Source organism: Entelurus aequoreus, linkage group LG18, assembly GCF_033978785.1.
Source record: "Entelurus aequoreus isolate RoL-2023_Sb linkage group LG18, RoL_Eaeq_v1.1, whole genome shotgun sequence".
Lineage (NCBI taxonomy): Eukaryota > Metazoa > Chordata > Actinopteri > Syngnathiformes > Syngnathidae > Entelurus > Entelurus aequoreus.
The window spans coordinates 27938589-27955890 of record NC_084748.1 but is presented as its reverse complement, the minus strand read 5'-3'; the positions used below and the strand labels follow the sequence as shown (position 1 = coordinate 27955890).

The 17302-nt window shown below is 41.2% G+C and overlaps 2 protein-coding genes across 4 annotated transcripts in view; both read left to right on the top strand.

Annotated features, from left to right (window-relative positions):
• Positions 1-7832, top strand: part of LOC133633977 (dynein heavy chain domain-containing protein 1-like) — a 68024-nt gene extending 60192 nt beyond the window's left edge. For all 3 annotated transcript variants that reach the window (XM_062026841.1, XM_062026842.1, XM_062026840.1), the window contains exons 45-48: positions 395-1011; positions 2847-3625; positions 3730-3789; positions 6830-7832. In XM_062026841.1, coding sequence (XP_061882825.1) covers positions 395-1011; positions 2847-3209 — 980 coding nt within the window. In that variant the 3' untranslated portion in view covers positions 3210-3625; positions 3730-3789; positions 6830-7832. The remainder of the gene's footprint in view (positions 1-394; positions 1012-2846; positions 3626-3729; positions 3790-6829) is intronic.
• A 179-nt stretch (positions 7833-8011) lies between these two features.
• Positions 8012-17302, top strand: part of baiap2l2b (BAR/IMD domain containing adaptor protein 2 like 2b) — a 36118-nt gene continuing 26827 nt past the window's right edge. The window contains exons 1-3 of the mRNA XM_062026848.1: positions 8012-8058; positions 12155-12190; positions 14912-14998. Coding sequence (XP_061882832.1) covers positions 14956-14998 — 43 coding nt within the window. The 5' untranslated portion in view covers positions 8012-8058; positions 12155-12190; positions 14912-14955. The remainder of the gene's footprint in view (positions 8059-12154; positions 12191-14911; positions 14999-17302) is intronic.

Sequence of the window (17302 nt, the reverse complement as noted above, 5' to 3'; positions counted from 1 at the left end):
GTTTTTAATAAATCCTACTGGGAAAACACTGTTTTGTGTGTCTGTAGCTTTAATGCTAATGAGTTGTGTTTGTGCACGGCTGATAAGGACCAATTAGGAAGTTAGTGTTTTTTTGGTTTTATTTTATCTTTATCGATACATATTAATGCGCAATATGTATTAATTATTACTATTTGTTTGTTTTTCATAACGTTTTACTTCTGTTACCGTATGTAAAAACCAGCACTGCAACAACGTATTTCCCCATTGTGGGATAAATAAAGTCTATCCTATCCTATCCCATAAACAGCCTCTAGTGTCTAAAAAAATAATTGCTACATTCAGTAATAGTATACTTTTAATATAAGCATTACCATCCACAATCTGTTAATTTTCTGCCAATTATTTATTTCAGATTTGCCCAAACTGATAAAAGCCCTGCAACAACATCTCTTGCTGTCGCTGAACATCAGCGACCCTACTCTATTGGGTTTCAGTGTTGATGTGCCAGCTGAAACCATCAAGATCAACAGCCACAAACAGATCTTACTGCTGCAGGCCTCCCAGACTCCTGAAGGAATAGCCACATGTTACAGCAGGGACATGGCTGTGCTGCCAGAACTGAGCCACGTTAGAGAGCGACTTCAGACCCTGCAGGACTACCTCACACACGAAAACGAAGTCCGTGCAAGAAATGCGGGAGCTGTTTTCCAAAGCGCCCTTTATGACTTCCTTCTGGCCGAGTGGAATGAGGTCAGTGGCTCGGTTTCCTCGCTGCTCTCACAGCTCAGGCAGCCACTTCGATACATGGCGGCGACCGTCCTTTCCCTGCCCAACCTCACCGCTCTGTCTCGTTTGGAGCGGCGGGCCGAGCTGCTCAGTGCTTATCTGTGGAACGACAACACTTCCTCTCCACGGGGCGCTTACAGACTGTCTGCTTTCACTAATGCAAGGGGTCTTCTGGTGGCCCTGATGAGAAGGGCTGCTAAATTGCATCACAAGTGCCTCAGCGATATTACTCTGCATTTTGAGGTAATGCTTAGTCAGTCAAGTCATCCTGTAACTCAACTTATTTACTAGCTGTGGGGAGTTATACATATTGCAGCACATAGCCTGCTGAGAAAGAAATAAGTGGACAGACAATGCAAATTATTTTACCCATGGGGAATAATCCATTCCATGTGCAAACTTTGTACAGGCATTATTAAATGCACAGGCATATTCAGTAACAATTGAATGTTCTTAAAGGGCTACTGCACTTTTGGAATGTTTTCTATCATTCACAATCCAGGTTTAAGACGGAACACATATGTCTTGTTTGTGCAGTCTAAATTGTAAAAAACAACAGAATAGCTAACAATGTAACTAATGGGATTCATCTATTTCGCTGATAAAGCCCACTAAAAACATCCAAAAACCGCCAACAACTCTCCATTTACATGCGGGAACCTGCATTTTAACCAAGTAGGAGCTACATTGTTCTTGTAAAAGCTAACGCTGAAGATTATTCCGGCAATGCTTAAAATGACCAAAATGTGTTTAATATGACTCCATCCTTCTATCTTCTTCCGCTTATCCGAGGTCGGGTCGCAGGGGCAGCAGCCTAAGCAGGGAAGCCCAGACTTTCCTCTCCCCAGCCACTTCGTCAAGCTCTTCCCGGGGGATCCAGAGGCGTTCCCAGGCCAGCCGGGAGACATAGTCTACCCAACGTGTCCTGGGTCTTCCCCGTGGCCTCCTACCGGTCAGACGGGCCCAAAACACCTCCCTAGGGAGGCGTTCGGGTGGCATCCTGACCAGATGCCCGAACCACCTCACCTGGCTCCTCTCGATGTGGAGGAGCAGCGGCTTTACTTTGAGCTTCTCCCGGATGACAGAGCTTCTCACCTTATCTCTATGGGAGAGCCCCCGCCACCCGGCGGAAGAAACTAATTTCGGCCGCTTTTACCCGAGATCTTGTTCTTTCGGTCATAACCCAAAGCTCATGACCATATTGTTGACGCTCGCCATCGTGCCCCAACTCCGGGCCTGGCTCCAGAAGGGGGCCCCAGTGACCCGCGTCCGGGCGAGGGAAATCGGAGTCTCTGTTTTTGTATTCCCATAGAAGTCTTTGAGTTTAATATCATATGGTCATCATAATGTTTAATATCATTGTACATGGTATTTTGAATGTGCTTGTTAGGTGTGTGTGAATGGGTGAATGTGGAAATAGTGTCAAAGCGCTTTGAGTACCTTGAAGGTAGAAAAGCGAGTATAACAAGTATAACCCATTTACCATTTACGATTTACAATACAATTACACTTGCAGCATGTATATAAAAGATTTGAGGTTTTTGGTTGTCTTTAAAGAGGGCTGTTTAGGCGGAATAGATTGAATTCCCATTACCTCTATTGTTAGCCACCTCTTGCTAGCATTTATTTACAATTTAGAATGACAGAGAGAAATACATATGTTTTCTTGTCTCACATGGGGATTGTGAATGATAAGCAATTCCCCCAAAAAGTGCAGCTCTCCTTTAACGTCATTAAAATGTAAGGGGAAAAAAACCCCTTAAAAACGACACATTTCCTTGCTAACAAATGAAGAAGGTGTGCATGTCACATATGCATTGTGCTGCTAGTCATTTCAGGCCACACTAAAAAAAAAAAGTTATAATTTTACTATTTTCTCAGGCCATGGTCAGTCCGACAATCGTCATCTTCCCCCACTTTCGGCGCTCCTGCCCATATAACATTTGTAGTGTAAAAAGACCACTGTCAATAGAAATATGTGAAAACAAAACATCTTAACTTTTAGTACGCTCATTTCAAATTCCTGTGCATATTCTTCTTTTTCTCTTCACATCCCTTAAATCTTGTTATGTCTCCAGGTCCATCGCGATGATGCATTCTTTGATATTCCTCCAAAGGATGTCGTGTTCTTGTGCGGCCTGCAGCTGAGAGGAGCATCATGGGAGCCGAATATTGGAGCTTTCGAGAACACACTCTCCACTGAGCCTTGCTCCATGCCTCTAATTTGCGTTAGGGCCGGAGTAAAAGAACTAAACTTCCCGCCTCCCAGGAGTGCTCTTCCTGTCCATAAGTGTCCACTTTATGTGGAAGACCTACACACGGGAGAGGAGGGACTAGCTGATTTTAGCTTAGTCGATACTGTTCCGCTTCCTTGCAATTCAGAACTTTCCTTGTGTAGTTTAAAGGTGGTTCGGTTAGTGAGTAGGCTCTGTGACAGCTAGACACACATTGATTTGCCGAACAATGTTTTCTATTCACCTGTTAGCATAATATATCTTTATATTGCATTGTTTTTTTCATTAAAATGGTTATCCTCTCATCATTTAGAGAAAATGGCCTTGTGCCTGCCCTATTCCTTATTGCATGTCCATATTTCCCTATTCAAAACAACTCAACTGTTTTGGATTTACTACATGTTGAATTAACCAATTCAATAGGATCAATGACGCAGACCTGCTTAGTGTCTGTGACCATAACAACGCCTTCCAATGTGCAACACTTGTTCAATAACATTAGCGCTGCTCGTTAAGGAGTTTCTTCTCTCTCGTCCTCTAGGCAACATGGACAGACATCACTATGAAACCTTCGAGAAGTTTGGCAACAATACTTTCTTGCTGCATCTTGACAACGGACGGGCGTGAGTATTTTTATTTTCTAATATGCAAACCATATGACATTTATTATTATCTAAGCCTATGTGATTTTATTTGATCATGACTGTTTCCACCAATTTGTCTGTAGATTCGGGCGTCACTCCAAAGACGAGCCATCAATCCTTGTGCCGTTGGTGCAGTGCTGCAGGTAAATAACCTGCTATCATAACCGCCACTGTGTCTGCTTAGCATGCTTATGAACATGGGAGCACCGGGCTCAGATGCGAGAGCAGCTGTCTAGCAACTTGAGGGTTACTGGTTTCGAATCCAGCTTCTGCCATCCTAGTCACAGCCGTTGTGTTCTTGAGCAATACACTTCACCCACCTTGCTCGGAGTGCCGCTCACAGTGGTGTATGAATGTTTGGTGGTTGGAGGGGCCGTAGGCCCAAATGGGCAGCCACGCCGCCGTCAGTCTATCCCAGGGCAGCTTTGTCTAAAAATTTAGTTTACCGCGATCATTGTGTAAATGTGGAGTGAATGAATGACAGGTTCTCAATTCTCTCTGTAAAGAGCTTTGAGTTTCTAGAAAAGCATTATATAAATCTAATCCATTATTATTATTAAAGGTGCCATATGTAATAATTTCATGTCAAGTCATCATTAAAAATGGCCCTGATATGTCAAAAGGCATTGATAAATCAGGTTATTTTCGAATACCTCTATAAATGATAACAAGAGTTCAGCCGGGATATGCTCATTTCAAAATTCGATTGACAGCCCCGAAATCCAGAAACAAAATGAAGATTTTTATCAGGAATGCTTAGCATGCTAGCCCGGTCAATGACACATCGACATATAGGCTAACGGGGGAAATATTTGCCCGTTAGCCTGTATGTCGATGTGACATCCAACTGACAGGACAAAATATATTTTTGACAAATAAAACCTATGTGGATAATGGTAGTGTCAGTGCCTATTTTGTTCTCAATATGCTGATACGCTGAGGAAATGAGTTCCAACATTAGCACGGCTAATTGCGGTTTCAGGTACTGTAAGTACATCAGGCACATATGGGGTAGTATTTGCTTGGCACAATATAATGCATTACCATGAATTGATTTACTTGGACCCTGACTTAAACAAGTTGAAAAACTTATTCGGGTGTTACCATTTAGTGGTCAATTGTACGGAATATGTACTATACTGTGCAATCTACTAATAAAAGTTTCAATCAATTACATGTAATGTTTTTTTACTTTGTGTGTTGACATGGTAGTAGTTGTTCAACTGTGGCATATAGTGACAGTAAGAACAATTACATGATCATCCAGTAGGCAGAAGGCACATGATTAACCTGTGCATCCACCACATTCACAGGGCAGCACGGTGGTAGAGGGGTTAGTGTGTTTGCCTCACAATACGAAGATCCTGGGTTCGATCCTTCGCTCGGGATCTTTCTGTGTGAAGTTTGCATGTTCTCCCCGTGACTGCGTGGGTTCCCTCCGGGTACTCCGCCTTCCTCCCACCTCCAAAAACATGCACCTGGGGATAGGTTGATTGGCAACACTAAATTGGCCTTAGTGAATGTGAGTGTGAATGTTGTCTATCTGTGTTGGCCCTGTGATGAGGTGGCGACTTGTCCAGGGTGTACCCCGCCTTCCGCCCGAATGCAGCTGAGTTAGGCTCCAGCACCCCCCGCGGCCCCAAAAGGGATAAGCGGTAGAAAATGGATGGATCCACCACATTCGTACAACATTTTGGTTTGGTGCTGTGAGATATGTATATGTAAAATATGTGCTTTGATGCAATAGCATACTTGCCAACCCTCCCGAAATTTTCGGGAGACTCCCGAATTTCAGTGCCTCTCCCGAAAATCTCCCGGGACAACCATTCTCCCGAATGTCTCCCGATTTCCAGCCGGATTTAGGGCATGCCCTCTCCAGGTCCGTGCGGACCTGAGTGAGGACAGCATGTCGTCACGTCCGCTTTTCTTTCATATAAATAGCGTGCCGGCCCAGTCACGTTATAACATCTACGGCTTTTGGCGAGTGCACAACTGCACACACAACAAGAAGGAGACGAAGAACGAAGAAGACAGTCATGGCGACGACGAGTGACAGGGAATAGAACGAGGATGGACAATTCACCCGTAAACTCACTCCTTTTCTGCAAATGAAATTTCACAGATGCTGCCTGTAATAGAGTGATACAAGTTGTTTGTTGTCATCTCCTGGTGAATGTTGATTATAGTGTTCTGTGGTTACTTTTTGGTTGGCCAACGGTTTACGTTGTATTGCGCACCCTGACGGCAAGTGTGGGAGTCGGTTCTGAAGTATCCTAGTAACCTCGCCTGGTTACTCAGAATATTACACTGCCCATACCTACGCTCCTTCAAAGGCTGTGCTACTGGCTGCAAAGCATTGCACTTTCAAATACAACAATGAAAAGAGGAGTGTTATGTGTGTGTATATGTGTAAATAAATGAACACTGAAATTCAAGTATTTCATTTATTTATATGTATATATATAATAAAATACATATACAGTATATATAGCTAGAATTCACTGAAAGTCAAGTATTTATTATATTTATATATATATATGTATATAAGAAACACTTGAATTTCAGTGAATTATATCTATAAATATACTCCTCCCCCCTTAACAACCCCCCCCCCCCAATCTCCCGAATTCGGAGGTCTCAAGGTTGGCAAGTATGTGCAATAGGTTGGGAAACACTGCCTGAAATCCTCTCACTATTCAATTGTCACTGGGTATGTGGTCTACAATAGTAAATAACTCTCTGGGTTTGTAATTAGCGCTAGCTCAAAACACATTGGCATGTGTTTATTATTTGTATTCATTCCACGAGATGAAAGTAGCTATATCCACTTCTACATGCATGTTAAAATGTTGGGTGCATGACTCAGCTGTTAGTGACACTCCTGCGTGTTACATTGCTGTACTCTTGTTTACAGTCAATGAATTCATCAACTGTAATAATGCTGGCTGAGAAATTTGCTCCTTGCCACCATAACAACATTAGTTCAGTTGCTGCTGTGTTGTAAAATATATTTGTTTATAATTGATTAGGTGGTCAGAGAGAGCTAGGTTTTCCTTTACAATTTCCCATGCACTCAAAATCATAAATAGTTTTCAAATAACAGTTTCCGACCAATAGTGTCCTCTTAGTTAAATAAACACCACAGCTATAATTATATAATTTACAGTGTTTCTTTTCTTCTAGAATGCGTCGTTCTACCTGGCTACGCCTGCGCCTCCTGTCGCTGCCGCAGTATCGCCTCAGTGACGTCATGCGGGCCTCGCTTTCCCACGACCCCCTGCACGCCATCGCCCCGCTGCTGACTGAGCCCCACTTGGCCGCTCTGGATCGGCGCTTGAAAGTCGTGCTGGAGACCGTAAGCCGTTGCGTGAAGCGCCAGAGCCAAGGGGGCAGTGATGAGGTATTCTACGAGGACCTCGATCACCTGAAGGACATATAAACTACCACTGTATTGCACAACATCCTATGTGATATGTTACATAAGTAATGATTACATATTAGGGTGTCATCTGCATGTCATATGTTTGCACTTTTGCAAAAATGTAATGGGACACTAGGCTGTTCAATAGGTATTGAACAAGGGTGAGGTCAGGGCTATCGCTTCATCCAAGCACCCTTGGTTTTTACAGCTTTGTATATGGAATTGTACTACATTACACAATGTCAATTATATCACATAATTGTATGATCCATAAGTAAGTTGTATATGTAGGTTTCTGCTACACAAGGTTTGTCAGTGTTTCATTCATTTAATGAGTGCCCTTCGGTGGCTTAACTGGCCTTCCTGTGTGTGCAAACGTATATTAAAGCCAAAACTTAATGAGTGTATGTCATCGGCCTCCTAGCTGTCCTCAGCCTCCTTTCCTTTCAACTTTCCCAATCAATAATTCACCTGGCAGCTCCTATCGATTGCAACTGCTCCCTTTTCTCTTTGCCCTCCACCGCTTGCTCGCTTGTTCCACACACTGAACTTTTGATCACAGGAAGAAAAAGGGGATAAAGAGGCTTCACTGTGTCAGAAACGGTTTCTCTTCTTTGGACTACTGTAATGTAGAATTGAAGTAAAGGTCATCGTTCGAGGACGCCCCAAGAAACTTCACACGTTTGAATGGGAATACAGACTACTTTTACCTGTTCTCTTCTTGGTGTTCTTTCTTAAAGCTTCTGTCTTTGAGTTTCATATTCGCTGTTGGGCACCATGTCAGGAACCAGCAGTGACCAGCTGCACAGATCCACCTTGTCTGTCTATTCAGTAAGTGCCAACATTCTATTAAGTCTCCATCACACATTTGAGCTTGAAATGATTATGCTCATACACGCTTGTGTGTTATTTCAGAACCTGATAGAACACTTCAACCCGGGCCTGCAGAAGCTTGTTGCTTTGGGAAACAGCTACGTCAAAGCTTTCCAAGGTAATGGGCTCTAACGCACTTGTGCAAGTACTCCTGTGTCTGTGTACGTGAATGAGTGCTACGAAGACACAGTCAGGCAAAAAATATTCTAATGGTCAATCTATATGTATTCTACTATAATAATTTTGTAATAGTGGCCACCCGTTATTGTATACATTTACAAATACTAGCACAGTTACGCTTTAAAGGGGTCATATTATGATTTTTTTAAATCTACCTTTGAAACACTACCTTGTGGGCTACATAACCTGTAATGGTGGTGCTTTGGTCAACATTGTGCATATGTTTTGCTTTAAAGACTGTCTTTAAGCCGCTTTTCAAGGGTCTCTTCAAAACAAGTTGATTTGTGGCTCGTCTTTTATACATGCAAATGGTCTACTCCACTCTGCGACTGTGTCTACCGCCGCGTCTCTCAGCCATGTGTGTTGTTTTAGCAGCATGCTTCTATATTGACAAATATGTTTAGTTAAAACTATACGCTACTTTTTGTTACAAATGAGAGCAGAGGATGATTTTAGCATTCAACCGTACATGAAGAGCCACAGTCTCATCGCAGCGACAGAAAAGCAAAGGAACTTTGAGAACAGTGGTTCTCAAAGTTGATTCCAGGGACTCTGTGGGTTCCTTTAGGGTGATCTAAATTGACCCTTACAAGGTCTGTAACTCTTGACAGTGTTGGGTCCATTTGGTTCCATTCGTACACTATCAGAGTTAAGGACATACCTTAAAATTTAACATTTTGAGAAACACTGCTTTAGGGGGGCCTACATCTATATTTACAAGTCTGTACAAAACATGCACATAAACACACACACACACACACACACACACACACACACACACACACACACACACACACACACACACACACACACACACACACACACACACACACACACACACACACACACACACACACACACACACACACACACAGAGACTAACTTTAGTCTCGTTTTCAAGCGTGAACTGGCCAAGAGAAGAGGCAAATACATGTTACACAGCTCTGCAACAAAAACAGGACAATGGTAAACTTTTAGGAGCCTTAAAACAGTACATATTAACAAGGAAACTCAAGAAGAAACAGTAAATCAACAGTGAACAAAATTAGATAGTTACCTTCTTCTAGCAAGCAGGAGAACATGGAGTGGGTTTTAAATGTTGGTGCTGTTGTGTGTGAAAGATAGAAACACCACATTCTTCTTCTTCCTTTTATTGGCGGGTGGCAAACAACTCTATGGTGTGCATTACTGCGACCTCCTGAAATGTAGTGTGAATCGAGATGGTACCCCTCTCTGACTTATTTTATTCAACTCCATTTTAAGAAAAATGTATGTATTGCTGTGTACCCTACAGGTTCCAAATGCAATCTTAAAATATCCTCCACTACTATACTAACTTTCTATTTCACTGACTTATTTTTCATTATTTCCCTATCTCTATTATATTTCCTACACTATTAATCTATGCTCTACATTTCCTATTTGATGACAGTAACCACACAGTTAAATATTTAGATATGTTGCTCTATACAACTATAGTCATAACCACATTCTAGTAATGATATCTTCCTATTTCCGAGTTACGTTACCTCCTCTTATTAATCTGAACTTTTTAATACCGCCTACCTTTTGTTTCTTTATTCCAAATATCCTGCTCTTTATTCTAAAGATTGTCTGAACTACTTATATATTCTATCCTGTCTTGTTTCTGAATCTATATTTTATAGTGATACACTGCTGCAGTCTGAGCACAGAGGAGCTTTACTTGCTTTAATTTCCTCTGTCCAATTAACAGCCATGTAAATTGTTGTTAATTCCCCCGTAAAAAACAATAACTTGTCACTAGTTATTTTATTAACAACTATGTTTTCTCGTGAAATAACTGATGAAGCTCCTACATTATTATTTATAGTTTAAGATGTGTCTGTATACATTATGACATATTCTGAATACCATTCCTCATTAAATTGTTCTATCTGATAATGATTTAAACTTAAATTTTTTAATAATTGCCTTTCCAAGTCTGGGATGTGGTACTTTCACTGCGGTATGCCAGGAAGTCGTATAATATTGTCAATTTGATCTTTTTTTACATTCATCACCTATCATCCATCCAAAACTTTTAATATTTTTATTTGATTTTTCTTGGCAATTTAGTAGTACTTGTTGATATCCTGCCACTATCACCTTCCATCTCAATACAGTAATAAATCAGATTATGCCTTACCGCTGAAAAATTAATGTTGTTACGCTCACTGATCGTAGCAATGACAGTGTCCTCTCCTTAACAAAGGGCTGGCCAAAACTCAGGAAAGACCCGCCATACGTTGCTTCTAATTAGTTTATATTGCGTGATGCCTTTTTGATTGGTTAGATTTAGGCTCATTTGGGACTGATGAGATTAGTTAGCTCGGTCAGTTACAGCAACCTGTGAGGACCAAAGTTTATATTCATGAGAAAAATATAGTGAATAAGGAAATGTAAGCGTAAGACAGGGTTACATTTTCGTCACATAACATAACACTCAAAGCATGAGGCTTGGCAGTTTATTAGTTTTGTCTTTCAACGCTTTTCAGTATAAATATACAGACTATGTGTTATTACAATGTCTGTCTACCGATTTGAAAAGACTAAAGTACATCAATGCAAGAATGTAGCATTATACATGGCCTGTTTATCTCATCTGCATGTTCTCTGGTAAATTTACTATGCTATATCGCTAACATATCATTAAATCTTTCAATCGAGTTATCTATTATTAGTTATATAGTGCAAAGCAGACAAAAAAGTTTAAATGTATTACTAGACCAGGGGTCGGCAACCCGCGGCTCCGGAGCCGCATGCGGCTCTTTGACCACTCTGATGCGGCTCAGCTACATACTTGCCGACCCCCCCGATTTTCCCAGGAGACTTGTGGATCTCAGTGCCTCTCATAGATAACTCCCAGGGAAAATATAATCCTATTTACACTCTAATTACTATATAAATAGTTATATTACTATATACATGTTGTATGTAGCTTTTACTTGCACACATAGGAGACAGCAAAGCATACTTAGTCATCAGCCACACAGCTTACACTGACGGTAGCCGTATCAAACAACTTTAACATAGTTACGTTACAAATATGCGCCACACTGTGAACCCACACCAAAAAAGAATGACAAACACATTTCTGGAGAACAGCCCACCGTAACACAACATAAACACAACACAACCAATACCCAGAATCCCATGCAGCCCTAACTCTTCCGGTCTACATTATACACCCCCGCTACCACCAAATCCCCCCACACATCAACCCCCCCCCCACCCCCCCCACCCCCCCTCCCTCTCCGTGCGTTGGTTGAGCGGAAGAGTTAGGGTTGCATGGGATTCTGGGTATTGGTACCGTCAGTGTAAGCTGTGTGGCTGCTGAGCTAGTACGTGAGCAAGCTGAAGCTGCATTCTACATGTGGTCGAGCAGGTACACTGTTTGGGCAGACTGAAGAGGGCGCCAAAAGCAGTGCCATCACGCCCTGATATCCGGTAGTCTCCTGGGAAAATTGAGAGGGTTGGCAAGTATGACGCTATCAAGCGCCATTCATTCAAAACTCGCGGGCCGCACTAACATCAAATTTCCACATTAAAGTGCGTGCCAGTGCGTGTGTCTGAGAGCCCTGGTTAACATAGCACAAAGCATTTAAGCTTTATATGCGGTGTTTTTCATTTTAAATTTACATTTTTTTTTTGTGGCTCCCATTATTTTCTTTAATTTGTGAAACCTGCCAAAATGGCTCTTTGAGTGGTAAAGGTTGCCGACCCCTGTACTAGACGCTAATAAACCATGTATACCAAACCCTAACTCTGTAACTCCATGTGTCCTACTTGCTACTTGCTAATATCAATGGTCAGGAAGATGCTACATGCTAACGTATCATTACAAATTATCATACATCTGCTTTTATTGAACTAACCGCTTCATTGTACCTACCGTTGCTATACAGTGTATGAATTGTCTCTATGATTAATTGTAGTTTTGTGCAGCATGAATTGTCTCTATGATTAATTGTAGTTTTGTGTAAATCATTTTGTATATTGCCCTCGTACCGAAGCTGTGCTCTAAGATGGGATACACAACATTTAAACAGGTACTTCTTACTTCTTTATATTAATAACAAATATATTAATACAAACAACTTTTTAGTTGGCAAAACTGTCAAGAAAACTGAGCTTTGCATATTAGGACCCTTTTTAGTTTCACATGAGCATTTAGGAAATGTAGCCTTTACATTCGGAAAATAATAAGTATATGATAACTAATTTAGGTATACTGTATCATTATATATATATATATATATATATATATATATATATATATATATATATATATATATATATATATATATATATATATGTATGTATGTATGTATGTATGTATGTATGTGTGTGTGTGTATATGTGTATATATATATATATACCGTAATTTCCGGACTATAAGCCGCACCTGACTATAAGCCGCACCAGCTAAATTTAGGGGAAAATACAGATTGCTCCATATATAAGCCGCACCCGACTATAAGCCGCAGGGTTTTGATGTGTAATTAGCGTAGTATATAGGGGTTCCTGCTACCACGGAGGGGATTGTCGGGACAGAGATGACTGTTTGGGAACGCAAAGCGTCCCATTTATTAACTATAAATCTTTCAATCATTCAATCAAACTTTCACATCTTTGACATGGCGAACAGCATTCGTGCAGAGTACAAATAATACAACGCTGCAAAGTAATACAAAGTGCTCGCCTGTACGTTATCAAAATAACCAGCCTACCTGTATATGAAAAGTCAGTCTTTAATCATTGTGTCATCGTCTTCCTCCTGCGTACTAAAACCACCCAAATCCTCTTCGTCGGTGTCGGAGAAGAACAGGCCGTATATAAGCCGCACCCTTGTATAAGCCGCAGGGACCAGAACGAGGGGAAAAAGTAGCGGCTTATAGTCCGGAAATTACGGTATATATATATATGTGTATATATATATATATATATATATATATATATATATATATATATATATATATATATATATATATATACACACACACTACCGTTCAAAAGTTTGGTGTCACATTGAAATGTCCTTATTTTTGAAGGAAAAGCACTGTATTTTTCAATGAAGATAACTTTAAACTACTCTTAACTTTAAAGAAATACACTCTATACATTGCTAATGTGGTAAATGACTATTCTAGCTGCAAATGTCTGGTTTTTGGTGCAATATCTACATAGGTGTATAGAGGCCCATTTCCAGCAACTATCACTCCAGTGTTCTAATGGTACAATGTGTTTGCTCATTGGCTCAGAAGGCTGATTGATCATTAGAAAACCCTTGTGCAATCATGTTCACACATCTGAAAACAGTTTAGCTCGTTACAGAAGCTACAAAACTGACTTTCCTTTGAGCAGATTGAGTTTCTGGAGCATCACATTTGTGGGGTCAATTAAACGCTCAAAATGGCCAGAAAAAGAGAACTTTCATCTGAAACTCGACAGTCTATTCTTGTTCTTAGAAATGAAGGCTATTCCACAAAATTGTTTGGGTGACCCCAAACTTTTGAACGGTAGTGTATGTGTATATAGATAGATAGATAGATAGATAGATGGATAGATAGATAGATAGTACTTTATTGATTCCTTCAGGAGAGTTCCCTCAGGAAAATTTAAATTCCAGCAGCAGTGTACAAAATTGTAAAAAGTAAATAATGGGGGTATAAATGGAGACAAAATAGAAAAATATTACAATAGAATAAAAATAAAAAGCAACGATGAGAATAAAAATATAACAGTAAAATAAGAATATAACAAGAGAAACTAGGCAGTAGTGACCATGTTATGAAAAAGTATTTCACTGTTATTGTTTTGCATCCCCTGACATCCTAGTACCCCCCCTCCCCCCAGAGAGGAGTTGTACAGTCTAATGGCGTGTGGGACAAAGGAGTTTTTGAGTCTATTAGTCCTGCACTTGAGATGAAGCAGTCTAGCACTGAACAGGCTCCTCTGGCTACTGACAACGGTATGCAGAGGGTGACTGGCATCATCCAGGATGCTCACTAGTTTTTCCACAGTCCTCTTCTCTGCCACCATCACCAGTGAGTCCAGTTTTATTCCGATCTTAGAACCGGCCCGCCTGATCAGTTTCTCCAGTCTGGAGCTGTCCTTCTTAGATATGCTGCCCCCCCAGCACACTACAACGTAGTACAGAACACTTCCCGGGCGCGGCTACCTCTGCTGCCCACTGATCCCCTCACCTCTCAGGGGGTGAACAAGGGGATGGGTCAAATGCAGACGACAAATTTCACCACACTTAGTGTGTGTGTGACAATCATTGGTACTTTAACTTTAATATATATATATATATATATATATATATATATATATATATATATATATATATATATGTATGTATGTATGTATGTATGTATGTATGTATGTATGTATGTATGTATGTATGTATGTATGTATGTATGTATATATATATATACATGTATATTGGGCTTATCTAATGGAGCACAGTATTAACTTAGTGAAGACAAAAACAAGACTCACAAACAAGCAGCGAGTGGAGACTTGGCAAGGCCTCTCCAGGCGGGAAACTGAGACTTTGGTCATGTCTGTCCAATAATGAAAAAATGTATTTTTTAGCCCCCTTTTCCTAATCTGTAAATGCCATATTTTTGTGAAATCTCCTAAAGTAAAGCTAAAAGTTTGTATTTTATTTGAAATCCATTGTGGTAATGTAAACTGAACCCCCCCCCCCCCCCCCTACTATATGCAACTACGTGTTGTATACAATATTTTGTGTGTGTTTACAGCATTAGCGGTTTGTAGTGAGGCCTACTTCAGTGCTGTTGCCAAGATGGGTGACCATGCACTGCACACACTATCATCTCGCTCTCTTGGTAAGTTATGAAAAATAGTTGACATGAACAAAAAAATTGTAATGCACACATGAGTGCCTTTTTTCCATTAGTGTCACTTTCAGTCAGACCTAGTGGAAGTTGTGTTGAGTTCCATGTGTTTTGTAGGGCATGCAATTATGCCTCTTGTTAGTGGGGATAACCTGAGAAGGTTGGAGCACCGCAGCTTGACGAGCGGCCCTATTGAGTGACACACTGCATTATTGATAGGGCGAGGGGACATTTTTTCAGACGTGTTCAGTAAGTCGATCACAAAGCTGTGTATGGCTACTGTCTGCTAACAGCATTATGACTTCAAAAGGATAACTTTACATTACATGAGCAGTTGGGGTTACAATCAGGGTTGCAAAGGGGTGGAAAGTTTCCGGTAAATTTCTGGAAACTTTCCGTAAATTTACCACGGGAAGTTAAGCTCGGGAAGTTTGGAAATATTGACCATTTTTTGATTATTCAAAGTTGGACACCGTCCATGGGAATTAATGGGAATATATGGGAATTAATGGGGAATTACAATAATTATATATTATTGGGCACTTGTCTATATGCTGCTGCATCTTTGTGGCATTTTTTACGTAGCTCTTTGCACAGTATTTGCAAATGTACACAGCCTTTCCGCCTACATTGGTTGAGGTGAAATGTCTCCACACATCAGATGGTGTACGTGGCATTATTTTGTTTGTATTTATTTATTCTTGTAAAACACTAATGCAATGCCACGCAAAGATATACACAGTCAGCTAAACAATTGGAGTAGTCTTTAAAAATATTTTACTGATGGACAAATTAATAGAAATAGGCTAGATGACTAAATGAACACTCAATCAGCATGCTAAATCAAACTATAACCTACATTATTGTATGACAACAGAATGGCTAGCAGAACAGAAGGCAGAGGAAACTACACGTTTTGATTTAGTATTTGCTAGTTGAACTTTACAGATCCCAAAAAAGGTAAATTCGGATTGCTAACGTTGTTAGCATAAATGAATGGGATTTAACATAGAGAAAATTAGCATCACGGCTAACAGAGAAATATTTTCGGTTCATTATGAGACTGTGGTGGTACATAAACCTAGCTAGCTACAGATATTGGCCCCAAAATCTTTTAACAAGTACAGGAACAGCTAGCTAGCTTGAGTGGAAGTCTGCTGGAGTAGTCTACAGTTATACAGTAACAAGCAATTACACCTCTATTAAACTTAAATACCATAGATCAAATATATTTGCCCCAGTAATATCATCAAAACTTACCTGACGGGATGAAGTCCTTGGGCTCAAATACTAGTGTGGCCTCAATAACCCTGCTGTAGTGTGTAGCATGCTGGGAATTATCTGTGCTTGTGATGGAAGAATGCACTGCACATGTGATAGAGGAATGCAGTGTAGGGTTGAAATTCTACTGAATTTGCATTAAATCAGGTTGTTTTAGCTAATAACCATGCTGCAAGATCTAGCATCCATCCATCCATCCATCTTCAACCGCTTATCCGGAATCGGGTCGCGGGGACAACAGCTCCAGCAGAGACCCCCAGACTTCCCTCTCCAGGGCAACATTAGCGACTTCCTCCTGGGGAATCCCGAAGCGTTCCCAGGCCAGAGAGGAGATGTAATCCCCCCCATCTGGTCCTTGGCCTGCCGCGGGGTCTCTTCCCAGTGCGACGTGTAACGAGGACCTCCCTAGGGCGACGCTCGTGAGGCATCCGCACGAGATGCCCGAACCACCTAAGCTGGCTCCTTTCCAAGCGAAGGAGCAGCGGCTCTACTCCGAGTCTCTCTCGGGTGACTGAACTTCTCACCCTATCTCTAAGGGAGATGCCAGCCACCCTTCTGAGGAAACTCATTTCGGCCGCTTGTATCCGCGATCTTATTCTTTCGGTCATGACCCACACTTCACGACCATAGGTGAGAGTAGGAACGTAGATAGCTCGGTAGACCGAGAGCTTTGCCTTCTGGCTCAGCTCTTGTTTCGTCACAACATTGCGGCAGAGAGACTGCAATACTGCCCCAGCTGCTCCGATTCTCCGGCTGATTTCCTTCTCCATCTTTCCCTCACTCGTGAACAAGACCCCAAGATACTTAAACTCCTGCACCTGGGACAGAGTCTCGTCCTCTACCTGGACTGTACAATCCATCGGTTTCCTGCTGAGAACCATGGCCTCAGATTTGGAGATGCTGATCCTCATTCCAGCCGCTGAACACTCGGCTGCGAACCGATCCAGTGAGAGCTGAAGGTCACGAACCGAAGGTGCCATCAGGACCACATCATCTGCAAACAGCAGTGACGCA